The 18,207-nt window shown below is 31.0% G+C and overlaps 2 protein-coding genes across 2 annotated transcripts; one reads left to right on the forward strand and one right to left on the reverse strand.

The window, feature by feature from the left end:
* Window positions 1–274: 274 nt before the first annotated feature.
* Window positions 275–2,104, forward strand: LOC114181160 (gibberellin 20 oxidase 2-like). Its single transcript, XM_028067520.1, has 3 exons — window positions 275–1,027; window positions 1,126–1,447; window positions 1,552–2,104. The coding sequence occupies exons 1-3, from the start codon at window positions 450–452 to the stop codon at window positions 1,813–1,815; spliced, it is 1,164 nt and encodes a 387-aa protein (XP_027923321.1). The 5' UTR covers window positions 275–449; the 3' UTR covers window positions 1,816–2,104.
* An 8,728-nt stretch (window positions 2,105–10,832) lies between these two features.
* Window positions 10,833–12,130, reverse strand: LOC114181081 (carboxylesterase 1-like). Its single transcript, XM_028067418.1, has one exon. It carries the CDS (start codon window positions 12,014–12,016, stop codon window positions 11,039–11,041), a length of 978 nt encoding a protein of 325 aa, XP_027923219.1. The 5' UTR covers window positions 12,017–12,130; the 3' UTR covers window positions 10,833–11,038.
* Window positions 12,131–18,207: the final 6,077 nt, after the last annotated feature.

Consider the following 18,207-nt stretch of genomic DNA (forward strand, 5'->3'; position numbering starts at 1 on the left):
ACACACATATTTATCTTTTAATTTTATCCATTTAAATATAGACTAATTTTATTATTTTTGTTTCTTACAATAACTAACGGTTCTTAGATGCTAATCTCTATTCATATAAAACACTGTAAAAAAAGAATTGATTACAGAATGCATTAAAAAAGGTGTGCTAGGAAATATATTTCATTATTTTAAAAAGGATAACAGATAAAAAATATGTGTGAGAATACGAAAATATATTCCCTTTTTTGAAAGAGAGAGAGAACCTGTGCCTATATAATGCTGAATCCCTCTCTGTTTTCTCCAATAAGGGGCCTTGGCTTTTCCTTCATCCTCTCTCTTGAACAACTTATTCATTTCTCTCTCACTCACTCTCTGTTTTTCCTCTGTTTCTCTCAAACCATACCTTTAACTATTCCCATTATTTTAGTATTAGAAACTAGTTTTGCATTGTTAATACAATGGCCATAGACTGCATGACAAATATACAAACCATGTCTCAGCCACAAAAGCAGCACCAGCACCAGCAAGACCACAAAGAACACAAAGAAGATGAAGCTCCATTGGTTTTTGATGCCTCACTTCTAAGGCACCAACTCAACCTACCAAAGCAATTCATTTGGCCTGATGAGGAGAAGCCATGCATGAATGTGCCTGAGCTTGTTGTCCCTCTCATTGACCTGAGGGGGTTCCTCTCTGGTGACCCTGTTGCAACAATGGAAGCTGCAAGAAGGGTTGGTGAAGCATGCCAAAAGCATGGTTTTTTTCTGGTGGTGAACCATGGGATTGATGCCAACTTAATCTCTCATGCTCATAGCTTCATGGATGACTTCTTTGAGGTTCCCCTGCCTCAGAAACAGAGAGCTCAGAGGAAAACAGGGGAACACTGTGGCTATGCCAGTAGCTTCACTGGCCGATTCTCCTCCAAGCTTCCATGGAAAGAGACACTCTCTTTTCAGTACTCAGCTGAGGAGAAATCATCCACTATTGTCAAAGACTACCTGTGCAACACATTGGGCCAGGAGTTTCAGCAATTTGGGTAAGTTGCTGAAACTGTTTGTGTTTTTTCAACATTTTTTTTTTCTTTGACTGTGTGTTAAAACTCTGTGTGTGTGTGTGTTTTCCATTGTAAAACAGGAGGGTTTACCAGGACTACTGTGATGCCATGAGCAATCTTTCTTTGGGGATAATGGAACTTTTGGGAATGAGTCTTGGAGTTGGAAAAGCATGTTTCAGAGAGTTTTTTGAAGAGAACAACTCAATAATGAGGCTGAATTACTACCCTCCATGTCAAAAACCAGACCTGACTTTAGGCACAGGACCTCACTGTGACCCAACATCTTTGACCATTCTTCACCAGGACCAAGTGGGAGGGCTCCAAGTTTTTGTTGACAATGAGTGGCATTCCATTAGCCCAAATTTCAATGCTTTTGTTGTCAACATAGGTGACACCTTCATGGTATGTTTGGTCTCTCTTTGAATATGCACCAATGAAAGAGATTTGTTGTGTGATGTTGTTCTTATTAATTAAACCTTGTTCCACTTTGTTTTTGTGTTGTGTAGGCTCTTTCCAATGGGAGGTACAAGAGTTGCTTGCATAGGGCAGTGGTGAACAGCAAGACAACAAGAAAATCTCTTGCTTTCTTTTTGTGTCCAAAAAGTGATAAATTGGTGAGTCCACCAAGTGAATTGGTGGATGAATCGAACCCAAGGGTGTACCCAGATTTTACATGGCCTATGCTGCTAGAGTTTACTCAGAAACACTACAGAGCTGACATGAAAACCCTTGAGGCATTCACCAACTGGCTTCAACACAAAAGGAGCTGAAAATTTTTCAAGAACATCAATGCCATATTATTTATTAGCCTTTGATATTCCCATATGAAGATGAATAGTGACATGTGTAATTGATGGCGGAAAAAGGGTAGCAGCAAAAAGGCACTGAGAGAAGAAAAATTCATGTTTTGAGTGTTGCACACCAGTTATTAGTGATTAGTAGTAATGAAGAAAACGAGGGATATATAATATTTATAAGGAATATCCATAAGAAAGAATTGGGCAGCTAATTTTGTAATTTTTGTTTGGTGATATAGAAAAAGCTTTATTATTAATTAAAGTTGCAACATTTATTTTGTTTTGGTGTGAAAATAAAAGCAAGGGAAATAAGTGAGGTTGTGAATTTGGAGAATTATTGTGTTTTGTTATGTGAGGTGGAGTTTGACTGAATCGAAGAAAACGAAGGTTAACACCTAATGAATCCAAAAGGGTACTTAATAAATTGGTATGTATATGTTATAATGTTTGTTTATGTTGAAGGTGTTAAGAGTTGGAAGTATGTGAGGGAAAGGTTAAAAGGGAGGAAATAGATCCAAGAAAAGATGAGGCCCACAATTTGAATGATTCGGAGGAATAGGGAGCTAAAATCCATTGAGGATTGGCATAGATCTCATTTGCAATTTCTGCAACTTCAAGCACTTGTTTTTTGGTTTTATTATCCTGATTTTTCATACCTGGAAATTTGGAGGGTTCTGTAATTTAGAATGCTCACTACAATCCTCCCAGCACCTGTCTTGAGATGCTGCAACATTCTCCTCACGATACTTTAATCATTGCCCTTAAAAATTATATTAAATCATCTCTCATCTCCCACTATCACCTTTCTCTATTTCCCTTTTTCTAAAATTTAATAACATCAAAAACTTTAGTCTTTTCAATAAACCCTTCTAAACATTCACCATTCCCCAAAATATATATATATACAGACACACACTATGCTAAGCTAATCTTCTGCTTATACAAGATGAATTATTTATTAAGATTGGTTTCAAAAACATCTAACAGTTAGGAATTTAAGTGTGAATCTAAGTCCTACATCGGTTAAATATGAGAAAATAAAACACTATATAAGGATAAAGATCTATTAACTCATTGTCTTAAGATTTTGGGATCACAGTGATGTTAATGTCTTATGTGGTTGGACTTAGGTCTCATTGGTGTTGTATCTCCCTAGTGAAACCTCCTCTTTAAACTTAAGAAGTAGTATCAGAGCTGATAGATCAAATAAAATAATATAACTATTATATTAAAAAAGTTTTAAAAGCAAATTTTATTTGGATATACACAATTAAATAAAAAAAAGGTATGATTAAATGTATATAAATAAATGAAAGATGTTGAAAAAATATAAAATATGTTGATAATTAGTTTTATTTTTGAGTTGCTAATTTTATTGAAACATTTTGATTCATTGACACATACCTGTAAATGACAGTTTGAAGGGTTGTAACAACATATGAGAATGAGACATAAATCTATGTATCTATCCATCCAAGAATGTCAACATGTTCTTTAAAGGTTACATTCATCTTTTTTCATTTTGACACCATAAAACACCAAACATTGAAGAAAATGACATGTCATACGAAAAAAGAAAAAAAAAAGAGAAAATTATAATGATGAAGCAAATTGATTGTGAAATAATAAAATTGTGATGGAAAAGAGAGAGAAAAATGTGAATTTACAAATCCAGGCTTTTGTAGATTGAGTGTTAGTGTTTGGTTTATGGCTATGGAAAGGCACACAGCCGCCACAAGTAAGGACAATGACAGTCCCATTCCCGTACTCTCTTCCAAAAGGCCCGCATCACGTGGAAACCATTTCTTGTTTCTTCTGCCATCGCTTCTAATCCAACTCTTTGCATTATATTATATATGGTCATCAACAAATAAAACTTTACAAAATATAATTTATGCAGATGAAAAAAAAAAAAAAACAAAACATTTGTGTATGAAGCACAACTATGCTCTCTTGAAAAACGACATTTCTTAGGATTTCTGTCACAGATACCTCCTCTCCTCACCTATCTGTACCATTCTTGTTCTCTAGTTCCTTTCATGGTTCTTTTGTTTTCATCTTCATGTTCTCCTTTCTCTTCTTCTTTAAACAAATCATAAAAGCCCACTGGTTTATATTATGCACTGGATTAGGTTTCGATTTATTGAATAATGGGTTAAATATGTTTTTGTCTCTTAAGTTTCAGTGAATTTTGGAATTAGTCATTTTTTAAAACTTTATACTAATTTAGTTCTTTATCTTTAGAAATGTATGAATTTAGTCCTTCTTACCAAATTTTATTAAATTTATTTGACATTTTAAACGCATTTTAATATTTGAGTTAACATTAAAGTGAAAATGTATCAAACAGTGTAAACAATTCAAATATTATCATGAAATGCGTTTGAAACGTCAAATAAACTTAACAAAATTTGGTTAAAAGAATTAAATTCACGTATTTTTAAATATGAAGAACTAAATTGGTCCAAAATTTTGAAGAGGAACTAATTCCAAATTTCATTGAAACTTGAGGGATGGACTAAAAACATATTTAACCCTAGAATAATTGTACACTCATAGACAAAACACCAATGAAAAATAATTACAGTTTATATCAAGATCACTTTAATCCAAAATACAATAAATTTATGAATTTAATTTTGATTTAAATTTACACTTCGATTTTTTAGATATTAGAATCTTGGTTGAACAACCTAGCTAGTATTCAAACCCTAACTTATCCATGTCATCAAATATGATATATTCATATTGCTACCACACCAAATTCTCACCAACTTATTTGGTTGAATGTTTATAGGGCATCCCATAACCTCTAGGGTTTGCTACACCTTAACAATCCTATCCCACCATTAAAACGTGCATAACACACTAGGAATATCCATCCCTACTGCAGAAAACGTTGCCCATTCATGGTAAGCAAGGAACCCCACTCCCCTATGAGAAGAGGACAACCCTTGGCCAAGACTTCATGCCTATACCTTCTCTATTCTAATCATGACAATACATCGACTCTATAAAATGATTCATTTTTCAAGTCATTTTTATCGAAGTTTAAGTATAAATCTAAATCTCACATTAAGTAAATACTATATAAGAATAAAGATCCAAAAATTTATTATTTTAAAATATTGGGTTAGAAATTATAACAATCTCTTAAATAGAATGAGTTCGTTGTGTCTGTTCAGTAATCATCTATGTATTCATCACATATCAACTTAACAAGATTAATTCATTTATTATTGCATATATTCTCTTCATGCAAAATGAGTATTGTGGAGAAGGTGTTAAGTGGAGTTAAAAGGATTTGGATTCAATTGTGGAACCATTATTGGTTCATAGAGAATTAATATGTATAGGTTTTGATGTGGACAAATCTTCTCCTAATCTAAATCCTGGTATTGAAATGCTTGCTGCCATTTTCATTCAAATTTGTAACCTCTGAAGAGGCACAAAAATGGCAACAAGCGTCAATCTTGTCTTCGGAAGCTGCCCAATCACGAGTACTCCTTTTCTGCCCTTTTCTGTACCGCCGTTATTCTTAACGGGACACGCGTATTAACCATCGGCTCTGATACCACTTGTCAGGTTTTACAGACTGGGGAGAACAACACCGATGAGATCTGAGCCTAACCACATAAGACACTGACACCACTCTCAACCCAAAACCTTAAGACAATGAGTTTATGGGTCTTTATTCTTATATAGTGCTCTACTTTCTCATTTCTGGTCAATGTGGGACTTAGACTCATACTTGGATTCCTAAGATCAATTTTATTACTTCCATAAATCAAAGCCTTTTTTTCTTTTCTTTTTATGCGTACTTAATTTGTATTATTAAATACAGAGAAGGACAAAGTTTGTTCGTTTTCATTGGTATTCGTATTGTTATTTTTTGAAAGAAGATAACACAGCAAAGTAAAAAAAGAAGAAGAAAAGAATCATATATGAGCAATAACAACTGTAATAGGATACAATTTAAACTGCTCCTTGCAAAATGACAATCTCAATCTCATTGAATCTCAAAAATTTATCTTTATCTGCTAGCTAGAGCTCTAGGGATACTGCAATTTTTGTTGCAGCAGCTGTTGATTGAAATATATGTTTTTGTCCTATCTCATAATTTTCATTACATGCAAACGACAAAATTTCAATAATTTTTGCATTGCCATCTAGCTATATGTAAATATTAAATAAACTATAGATTTGAGCATGGAAAATAGGAGTACCACTGCAACCTCCAACTACCCCTGTTGATTATATATAATAATTATATTTAAATTTGATTAGTAGACACAACATGGGATAATTATTCTTTAATGAATAAGCCAACATCACTTACAAGATTAGGTCACTCCTGTGTTGCTAAGTTGGCCATTTGAGCACCATTAGGACCACAAAATGACAAAAAATTCAAGCTTTTATCCCTACCAAAATAAAATAGTTAGAATTAATCAGAAGTGGTTTTATAATTTTTTTTGCTTCAAATCTCATTCCATAATTACGTGCCAGGATGTCCAACACCCATAACGGTTTAATCAAACGCACGAAATCTTATTTCTTCTATGGTTTTGTCGTTTCTTTTGTTAGATTGTGTTGAAGGAGAGTGAAATATGCAAGAAGAAAAAAAAAAGAGCAAAGATATAGATATGTTTGAAAGATATACATCGTGTGGGTGAGCTTGCGAGAATGGCTTCCATTCGTTGGTTTTGTTTCTTTTCTTGTTTTTAAGACAAATGGAAATTGACTACTCGAAAAAGATACAACTACAATTACCTATCGCATGTTAAGCAAGGAACGTTTCAAGATATACAAATTCCAGTATCAACACACACAAAAAAGTATATATATGAAAACGTATATCTAAGCATTTTATTTTATTTTTATTTCCCAATATGAAAAAAAAAGATAAATATTAAATTTGATGGTAAAAGAAAATAATTCTTGCACTTTCAAACTCTTCAAGTTTTCAATAAAGAGTTTAAAGCTAATTATTTCATAAGAAGAAGAAGAATTTAATGGTGAGATTCAACGACAAATTAAGGTATAAAAGAAGAAAATAATGTCACTTTCATCTCCAAGTTTTAAGATAATAGATTTTTGAGTTTTTCTTTTTTTAAATATTATTAATTTTTTTCATTTTTGTGATTCATACTTGAATTTTTAATCATTGTTTTATTTAGATTATTTGAAGTTTTTCATGAGGACATATACGAGAGATTTGGCATAAATGAGTTATTAACAAGCTTATAAAAGATATTAGGATACTTTTTCAAACCAAAACTTTAAGGAATTTTATAAATTCTTTTACTTATATATTGATCATCTTTTTCATTTTTTTATCCGACATGAAACTCATTTTAAACTCTGAACAAATTATTTATTCTGAAAATAGTATTATAAAAAAAAAGGTTTGCATGCAAAATTATTTTGTCTTTACAAAATATTGGACATTTTAAAAGATTAAATGGACTATTTAGAGACAAATGTAATCCATTTCATATCCCATCTCTAAGTTCTTCTCAGCCAATCAATTATAATACAGATTCAAAACTATCACCAAAGGTGTGTACAATAGTTTTTAGATAAGAATAATCATAAAATTGAGGTGGAAAAAGATGCATATATATATATATATATATATATATATATATATGTTCTCTTTATGACGTCTCATTCTTTAACTAATAACACGCACGTACACTTCTCGATAATTTTTCAAATTTTCGATACTTCTTCTACATGAAAACCTCAAGAGCAGTGTTTTTCTTTTCTTTTTTCACAGCTCCATGTGCAAGAGATAGATATATACCTCAATCACTTCTAGAAGACAAGAAGTAATAAACTAACTACACTGTGTTTATACAGTGAATTTAGTCAGAATGACAAAGGTTTTTGGTGTTTGGTGTTGGTGACACACGTGATATTCTACCCCAAACAATAGCTCGAAGTAGATGATAAGGTTTGGCTTCAAATAAAAACGAAGTTTTAGTTTGTTTCAATGCATGAAAAAAATAAATATATGTTTATATTTTCTCTGTTGTTTTATGTACTTAAAAGGGTGATACAATTCGAAGCATGGTCCATGGTTATTTATTTGTGGATGATTATTGTTGATATCATCAAGATAGTGCCATGTTTAAGACACTTGTTAAACAAATCATAGAGTTCTTGATTAATACGCAGCTTGACTAGTTTGTCTGATGTTACAAAAACTTGTGTCACTAACAACATTGTAGTGAGTTTTTAATTACTTGTGATGTGTATGCACTTTTGTTTGTGGGTGAAGTTGACAAAGATAGAAGTTGGAAGAAACTCTCAAGATGGTTGCTTCAGTGCAAATGAACAATGCAAGCATAAAATAAAGCATGTTTCACGTCTTAATATATTTTTCATTTTTTAGTGCTGTTTTTTTTTTCTCTCTTTTTTTTTAACTATTTCCTTTTACTTACTTCCAAAACCTCTTACGTAATCCTTGAATGATGATATACTTGAACGTGATTCACTTATTTTTAATATTTCTTTCTCAAACACTTGTTCAATGACATGAATTCTAAACTAAAATAAACGGTTGAAAGTTTCACATCGACCAGAAATAATGTCAACTCACAATATATAAATGGGAACAATACTCATTTTACAAGTCAGTTTTGTGGAGTTGAATTAGGTTTAAAATCCAACATCTATTAGAACCAGGTTAGAGCTTATTCTAGCGAGATTTGTAGTCTCACGCACGATATTTGACGTGAGAAGAGTAAGTTGGAAATTCCATTTTATTAGATTAAAAATATTTTTAATTCTTTTCTAGTCACTTCGAACTTAAACTGATTAATCATATTTTTATTAGATTAATGATCGGTTGAATGCTCGACTTAAGTTTGATTGGGTTAATGACTAAATTCTATTTTTAATTCTTTTTGTGTCATTATTTTCTATTTATTCTTTCATATGTTATCCTTCTAAGAGAGTAAAAATGTTACGTAGCGAAGCTTACTCCATATAGAAGCATTCGCATTTGTTTTGGATCAAATCTGGCCCAAAATTAGAACCATGCGGGGGACAGTTTCTGCTTTTGACACCTCTTTTTCACTGTTCTCACCCGACTTTTGTTTCTCATATGTGTTGTATGCATATAGAAATATGTTGTGTAGAATGTTTTTGTTGTTTGTTCTATATTTCAAAATTAATTATCCGTATTTTAAATTTGAATATTTTACGTGAATAAACTTTTAATGATTCATTAACATGTGGGTCTGACATGCATTTGAATAAATACAACGATCATTCTTTTATTTACTATGTGCAATCTAAATTATTGACATGTGACTTGAATTTGTGCAATTTGGATTCTTGAGTTGGCATAATCTCAATCTTGTCTTTTTATTGACAAAGGCTTTAATCACTCACTTACATTATTTTCTTTTCCTAAGAACATGGATCCACTCTTTATTGTTGTATATTACAATGATATTTTCATAACAACTATTCTGAAAAAGTTTTTTTGTCAATTTATGTTTTAAAACTTTATAATTATGTCCCATTACTCATAGAACATGTTTTTTCTTTTGGATTCCTAACAAGACCAGTGTTGAGGTTCCATTACGCAGAAAAAAAAAATTAATTAATCAAATGAGTGATGCATGAGAAAAAAAAAACATTCACACACCTTATACCACTTAGCCAAGTTGGTTCCATCTAAACAGAAAGTTCAATGGCGATATAAATAATAAGTCCCCATAATCTTACATTGTAAACTATGCATGTTAGGCCGAATAGGTTTATTCTTTTTGCACCCGCATAATTTCTTTTTGTACCTTTATTAGGTGTGAAAAAAAGTTCAAATTGCTCATGAATATATTTTCAGATTGCGTAAATCAGAATATGTTTCTAAACTATGTACTCTGAAATATATTTTCAGATCTATAAATATTTTGGATTACATTATCTATAAATTGCGAATCTAAAAATGTATTTTTTTTATTGCAAAACCCATAACTCGTAATTATATTTTCATACTGGGCATTCTTAAATAAAATTTCAGATTATTTATTTTAAAATGCATTTCAGGATTTAAAGTTGCATGCTAAACATACAACATAATATTACGAATTTTGAAAATTATTTTATGTTGTACAATTTGAAATTCATAATTACGTGATTATCAAATGGAATGTTCCATAAAAAGTTTATAATTTCTAAATCCATAATATTTTGAAATGTATAATTTGAAAATAACTCAAAAATCAATGTCTATTTTCTCAAATATTTTGAAAATCATGAAAAACTTATAAAAAGGAATTTAACTAGTTTCAACACTTACAAAACATTAATAATCAATAGACTCTTTACTAAAATCAAAATGTTTATAGCAAAAGCTTACAAGCCAAGACACTAATATGACACAATAATAGATTTTTTTGGATATAAAATGAATTATAAAAAAATAAATAGCACAAAATGAGCATTTTAGAAAACTAAGGGGTGCAAGAATAAAGAGCCGCCCAAAAGTTTTTGTTTCAGCTATTTGCTCTGTTAATTGTGGACGTATGTGCATTGGACCACATAACATTAAAATTAAACATTGTTAACATTTTACATTATTCCAATTAGTTTAATACATAAAAGTAAATACAAAAATTATAACCAAAATTATTCTTTTCAAATTTTATTTTCTATAAAAATCAATTAAGACAAAGTCACAATGACAAAAGTAAATTTCTTCTTTTAAAATTGTCTGTTTCTAATATTTTTTTAATATTATTTTATTTATCCATTTCCATTGCATCACTCACTATTCACACCCCTACTCTATTTCTACTAGCATTTTCTTAAGGCGACACATTTTAAGAATTCAAATTTTTTATTAAATTTTTTAGTACTGTCATCTGCCGGACACTAAAAATATATTTTACTAATATCTTATATCTTTTTAATATATTTTAAAATATTAAAATTAATAATAATAAGTGTATTATAAAAATACAATAAAAAAATAACATACAAAAAACTAGCAGAGAATCAAATTCCACTTTTAACGCACCAACTAAAATAAGGTTCTTAATAGTTACAAGGAGAAGCACATAACTTTCCCTAACCTAATTCAATCAAATGAAACATCCCAAAATGTAAGCAAAATACATGACAATATAACAAACATCCTTGTATGTCTCTAGAAATCCCTAAAACACATTTTTAAACACTAAACATCACTGTATGAAACGAAATTTTTCACTACTTCAATGAATTTTGTAGCCTTTGATTCATTACGATACTCCACCCCATGAGACCCTTCTTCCTCAAAATCACTCACCACTTCCACACCCTTCTCTTTCAAAATCTCCACCAACTCTTTCTCACGATCAATCAACGGATCTCCACCGTTCCCACTCACCAACACCCTCCACCCTAGATCCCTCACTCTCTCCAATTTCCCTACCCACTTCTCAGCCCTCGGATTCGCATACTCGTGATCACGGGCAGCGCCAACGGGCAGCGCCAGCTCCCAAAGCAAATCCGCAACACTCAGCGGCAAAACCTCGTCGTTCTCTAATCTCACCTCGGACCCACACCTCTGGACCCCACCAAAAAACACCTGTCGCAATATGAGCCCTTGGATTTTCAACGGCTCCAGATCACGCACCGTGTCGGTCACACGTAGGCCCGCGATGTAGGCGATTGTTGCTCCCGCGCTGTTCCCCATGATATAACAGTTACCTATGTCGGCGTGTTTCTTCAGCCACTCTTCCTGGCTGCTTCTGACAAACTCCAACGCCTCCACTGCGTCGTCGTAAGCCGCCGGGAGACGGTGCTCCGGGGCGAGGCGATACTCCACGGAGGCGACTACGGCGGGGACGGCTGAGGCCATGGCGGAGCAGAAGAGGTGGAACATGGTGGAGGCGGCGCTGGACACGACGAAACCGCTTCCGTGGAAGAAAATAATGAGAGGCAGCTTCTGGCGTTCTGGGTCTGAGGTTAGTGCTGTTTGGGGTAAGAATAAACGTAGCCAGGTGTTGTTGTGTGCATTGATGGTTATGTCTTTGGTGAGAACTGCGAGAGTGGGGTCTGAAGAGGGTGGTGTGGTTGGAATGTGACGTGAACGAGTGAGGGTGCCGTTAGGATTTAGAACGAAATCGAGGTGGCGATAGGGATCAATGGGTTGCTGGTGTTGATCAGACATGGTGGTGGAAGAAAGCTAGGAAGAAGAAGATGAAAGTGTTGTGTGGTTTTCAAAATGTTGAAACTGGTGTGATTTTAAAAAGTATCCGAATCAAATTTTGACAATTTTACTTTATAATTTATTTGTAATAAAAAAAAAGTTTACTTTGCAGTATATAAGGCTGAATATATAGTTTGGAATTTTGAAAATTCAATCCGGCTTTAATTAAATAGGTCGAATTTAAATTTCATAATCATGTTTTTAGGAAAAAAAATGAAAAAAAATAAATAAATAATATTAACTTAGACGTTAGTTTCTTATCAAATTGAAAATATAGTTTTGTCATTATTAACTTAATGTGTCAAACTTGGATGCATGAACCAGAAGAAAAATTTGTGGTGTGCCGGCATTTTCTTTATCGCTGATGGGATTCTTCACTTTTAAATTTCAAACATTCGTACTCATAAGTCACGAGGAAAGAGAAAATTAACTTTATGATAGATAGAGACATTTACAAGAAAATTCAAATTTGGTGACACTTTTTAAAATACTACATAAAATTATTTTCATTTTCAATCATAATAAAAATTAGTTTTATTTTCAAAGTACAATTTCTGTTAATATTAGAAAATAACATTTTGTTGTTGAATTTAAGGATTTAAGAATTAAAAACATATTGAAACCAAAAGAGTATTTTAATCTAAATATAATAAAAAAAAAAATTAAAAGAAAACTTGTATTAACAAAGTTCTATATATATATAAATAAGACAATGTATAGCATACAACATTAATATATATATATATATATATATATATATATATATATATAGATTGGACGGTCTCTATATATAGAATTTATGAATAACATAAAATTGTTAAAATGCTGCAACAATAATAGAGAAGAGTGCAAATCGCAGCACAATGAAAAGGATAAGCGAGAGAAGAAGAAATTATGTAAATAATCGCTCTTTCGACGACAATTCCAATTTTAGTTATTGTGATCTCATACAATGGCGATTATCCGTAAGTCCTTTATCATATCCTAATTTTGACGATATTTACTCTAAAATCGTCATCTTCTCAACTTAAAAAAAACTTACCAAATTGTGAATGTCGTCATTTTCAATAATAATTATTCTAAAACTATAATCATTTTACGTATTTGCAATAACGATTGACGTATAATCATTGCCAAATTTTTTTATAACTGTTATCCTATCACCAATATGAAATCATTTGCCAACAACTAGAACATAAATTCAGATATGTCATTGCCACCTTTTACATCCACAATGACCATAAAATCGTCGTTATTTAACTTTTTTTACAATGATTATAGAGATTATCATCATTAAAATTAACAAAGGTGCTTTCTAAACTAATTTGTTACTGTATATTGTTGTGTACCTTAAACGTCGTGTTGTTACTGATTTTATAAAATTCACTAAAAATAGTTATAAAAAGATTTTGACTTAAGTTTTTTTTAATAATTTTTATTAGAATGCATTCAAATGCAGAGTGTTTAAGTCTAAGATATTGATAACAAATTTAGAGTTATAAAAATTTAGTGGTGAAAAACTTAAAATAATCATAACTTATTTTACGGACTTCTAATGGAGATGCTAAAAAAATGAAGGTCGTTGGGAATGGATGATCAAAGCGTTAGCCTATCCGGAAGGGGATTAGGAGCCTTGAATTTAAAAAAAAAAAATCATTTGTGTCTTCTACAATGGAATCTCATAACTGAGATTCCCGATAATTATTTCCATAATCTTCTTATGTCCGAAAGATGATTCATCGTTTGTTATATGTTTTTTATTTTTTTATTATTTTTCACCTATTTTTCCGTACTTACAACTTTATATAAGATATTCATAGTACTTACAAAATTCTGAAATTTTTGAATTGTATTATTATATTGTATATTGATTTTTTGAAAGAAAATATTGACAAAAAAATTAAAAAGAAACAAAACAATCCAAAAATTAATGTTTGTGTCCTTACATCATATATTTATTCATGTCTATTATAAATATAACATTGTTATGATTGTCCATTGATTTGATACATGTATTCATATGATTCATTACTCTTTATGGTAAATATTTGTATTAACTAAGTTGATTTGTTTCCTTTATGGATTACATATTGTATCTATAAACAGGACTCTTCCTATTAATAATAATACATAGATGAGTTGTTGCTCCCTATTCTCTCATTCTCTATTCTCTTCTCTATTATCTGTCGTCATTCTCTATGTTATTCGATTTATTCCATAACACGTTATCAGCACGATGCTCCAACCAATTGAGGACTAGTGAAAGTTTTTTCTCTATAACGACAATGTTATGCGTGTCTCAATCCAGGCTCTTTCTAATCCTTTCTCAAATTATAATTTTACCTTATATTCTTCCTCTTGTGATAAGAATTATTTAACTTTATCAATTTTCATCTTCGTCTTATTATTTTTATTTTTATTTTGACGGTGATTATTATTATTAATATAATTATTTTATGTGCTAGTTCTAAACACACGAAATGTTGCAAAATTTGGATTTGTGACCCTTGATATTACAAGGAAGAATTCCTTATATTGGATTTTAAATTTTGAAATATATTTAGATGCAATGGATATTGGGATACAATTAAATATATAAATAAAGCATCTAAGCAACATGACAAAAATATTGTGAAAAGAGATTTCACAAATATTGTGAATTTATTTCATGCCTATGTATGGCTGGCTGGATAAAGCAATAAAGCTTTTGATGAAAAATCATGAGATCCGCCTAATATGCTCCATTCCCAGAAGTGAATGCAGCGATCAATATTATGAATTTATTTCATGCCTTTGTATGGCTGAACAAAGCAATGAGCTTTTGACCTCAAGAAAATCATGAAACATGTCTAAATTGGTTCTGCTTCATTTCCAGAAGTGAATGCAGCAACATTTTATTTATATTTTCATGATCGTGATCATGATCTTGATTTTGGACATGGTTATAAAGAAAATTTCAAAGACACATTTTGTCACCAGAAGTGGCATAATAATGTGAAAAAAAAAAAGAAAAGGAAAATGTGAAAATATTGACAAAAAGATGAAAGTATTTATTACCATTACGATGGTAAAGGCCATTTGAGTTGTACTTATTGTACACCAAAGCATCTTACAAATAATGAGAAGAACATAGAAACACACTTTGCTTATGAAGATGGTGATTCTGATTATGGCCATATGGATGCTACTCATCTTGATATTGTTATTTTCTTTGCTAAAGAAAATGGAAGCATTGATCACCTCATTGATTAAGAGAGTGTTAAAAAAAAATCTCATATTGATATTTACGTTTATATGAAAAACGAATGTTTGCACTAGTACCAAAAAGATATGTGTCTTATTGATAGTGCAACAACTTATACAATTCTCAAGAGTAATAAATTTTTCTCTTGTTTGATAATGCGAGACATCAATGCTAGTATTATTTATAGTACTACAAATATATTTGAAGACTCTAGAAGAGCTATTATACTTCTACCAAGAAGTTGAATAGAATAGAAACTTATTAAGTTTCAATGACATTTGTCTAAATGGATATTATATTGAGACAAACAATGAAAAAGCTATGAAATATTTTTATATCTCTATGATTGAGTTGAAAAAGAAAGTGTGTTGAAGAAATTATCAACATTCTCTTATAGTTTGTACTACAAGTTTATTAGTACAATTAAAATGTATGTCATAGTAAACCAGAAGTTTACAAATCAAAATGATTGTCTTGTTTGACATGATCAGTTATTATGATGCAAAAAAAAAAGGGTTGAAAAACTCATGTGGACACGTTTGAAGCGTGATAGACCTATTGGTTCCAAATATAAAAACTCTTCAATGAGAAAGGGAGCTAAAATGCAAAATGACCTAATCGAAAAGGTTAAAATCCCAAAAGATTCATTTGACATAATTAATGGTTCGGTTCCATAAGAACATCAGGTACCTGAAATGGTTGAAAATGATGAGATCTCAATAAATTATATCATCAATCATATAATATGAAACCAAAATGAAGTTAACATTGACGAAACTTTTACTTATAACATAGCGATGAATGCTATGAATGACAATGAGGATCAATAAGTAATGATCATTGAAGATTGTCGGCAAAGAAAAGATTGGCCAAAAATGAAAATATGCAAAGAAGCATAATTATATTTGTTTGCTAAACGAAAGGTTTTTGAACATATAGTTCGCACACCTAAAGTTATGAAACCCGTTGGGTACATATGGATTTTTGCGCAAAAATCAAATTAAAAATGATGAAATTGTTAGATACAAAGCATAATTGGTTGCTCAAGGTTGTTCACAAAACCTTGTATTGATTAGTGAAAAAACATGTTCACTAGTATTGGATGCAACAACATTGCAATATTCGATTATCCTAGTTGCACAACAAGGTTTGCATTTACATCTAATGGATGATGTTACAACCTATTAGTACGGTTCTTTTGAGAATCATATTTATTTGAAAATCCCTGAAGGATTTTATTTGTCCAACAAGACAAACTCTAAAGAGGGTTATTCAATAAAATTGAACATGCTCTTTTATTGATTAAAGAAATCAAGACGTGTGTGGCATAACCGTCTTATTGAGTACTTATTAAAAGAAGGATATAAAAGTGATCCTATTTGTTCTTGTATTTATATGAAAAGATCCAAATAATGAATTTGCCATAATTATTGTTTATGTAGATGACATAAACATCGTTGGAATTCCTAATGAGCTCACAAAGGCAATTGATTACTCAAAGAAATAATTTGAGATGAATGATCTTTGAGGGCAAAGTCTTATTTGAAATTAGAAATTGAGTATTTAAATAAAGGTGTTTTTATACGTCAAGAAGCTTATATAATTAAGGTGCTTAAAATGTTCTAAATGGACAAGTCATGTCCATTATGCACTCCAATAGTTGCGAGGTCGTTAGATGTTGATAAAGACTCTTCTTAGACCTCAAGAAAATGATGAAGATCTTCTTGGTCTAGAAGCACCATATCTTAGTGTCATAGAAACACTAATGTATCTTGCGAATTATACTCGATCTAATATTGCATTTGCTATAAATTTGTTAAGCAAGATATAGTTCTTCAACTACAAGAAGAAAATGGTTTGGAGTAAAACATATACTTCGTTACTTTAAGGGTACTACGAATATGAGCTTATTCCATCCAAATGATTCAGATTCAGACCAATGGGTTATGGATATGCATGTTATTTTACATATTCTTACAATGTCACAATGGTTGATCACAAGCAAGATGTTTGTACACATGTGGTAGCACAATGGTTTCATGAAGGTATATGAAACAAACCATAGTAGCAACATCGTCTAATCATACAAAATTACGAGGAAAGTTATGAATATGTTTGGTTAAGGTTTATAATTCAACATGTGCAAGAAACTTGTGACTATCCCCGAGAAAGATGGAATCAACAACCATATATGAAGACAATAGTGTATTGTTCAATTGAAAGGATGATATAGATATCCAAAAATTCGTTCATCTGAAAATATGACAAGTCTATTTGTAAAGTTTTTGCCAAGAAAAACTTTTGAGCAAATGACTCACAAATTCGGACTCTGTCACCTTAATGATGTAATGAGGGGGAGAAATAGAATATGTGATGAACAATATTATATTAAAGAATACAGAATGTTGTACTCTTTTTCCTTCACTAGGTTTTTTTATCCAAAGGGTTTTTCCTAGTAAGGTTTTAACGAGGCACATTCTTTATCAATGGACACTCAAGGGGGAGTGTTATGAATTAATGATTGTCCATTGATTTGATACATTTACTCATATGATTCATTACTCTTTATGGTAAATATTTGTATTAACTATGTTGATTTGTTTCCTTTATGGATTACATATTGTATCTATAAACAGGACTCTTCCTATTAATAATAATGCATAGATGAGTTGCTCCATATTCTCTCATTCTCTATTCTCTCTTGTTCTTCCCTTCTCTATTATCTGTCATCATTCTCTATATTATTCGATTTATTTCATAACAGACATACATTAATTGACTAAATTTACTTAATGTTAAATAAATTTAATAAAGTTGAGTTAAAATGATTAAATTTACACATTTTTTAAAAATAATGAACTAAAATTTTAAAAATGGACTAATTACATTTTTCACTAAAAGGATAAAA

This window comes from Vigna unguiculata, chromosome 4 (genome assembly GCF_004118075.2).
Source record: "Vigna unguiculata cultivar IT97K-499-35 chromosome 4, ASM411807v1, whole genome shotgun sequence".
Classification (NCBI taxonomy): domain Eukaryota; kingdom Viridiplantae; phylum Streptophyta; class Magnoliopsida; order Fabales; family Fabaceae; genus Vigna; species Vigna unguiculata.

Coding starts and splice junctions, on each gene's coding strand:
- LOC114181160 (XM_028067520.1), top strand. CDS start 450: ATGGCCATAGACTGCATGACAAATATACAAACCATGTCTCAGCCACAA. Junction 1,028..1,125: donor CAGGAGTTTCAGCAATTTGG/GTAAGTTGCTGA, acceptor ATTGTAAAACAG/GAGGGTTTACCAGGACTACT. Junction 1,448..1,551: donor ACATAGGTGACACCTTCATG/GTATGTTTGGTC, acceptor TGTGTTGTGTAG/GCTCTTTCCAATGGGAGGTA.
- LOC114181081 (XM_028067418.1), bottom strand. CDS start 12,016: ATGTCTGATCAACACCAGCAACCCATTGATCCCTATCGCCACCTCGAT.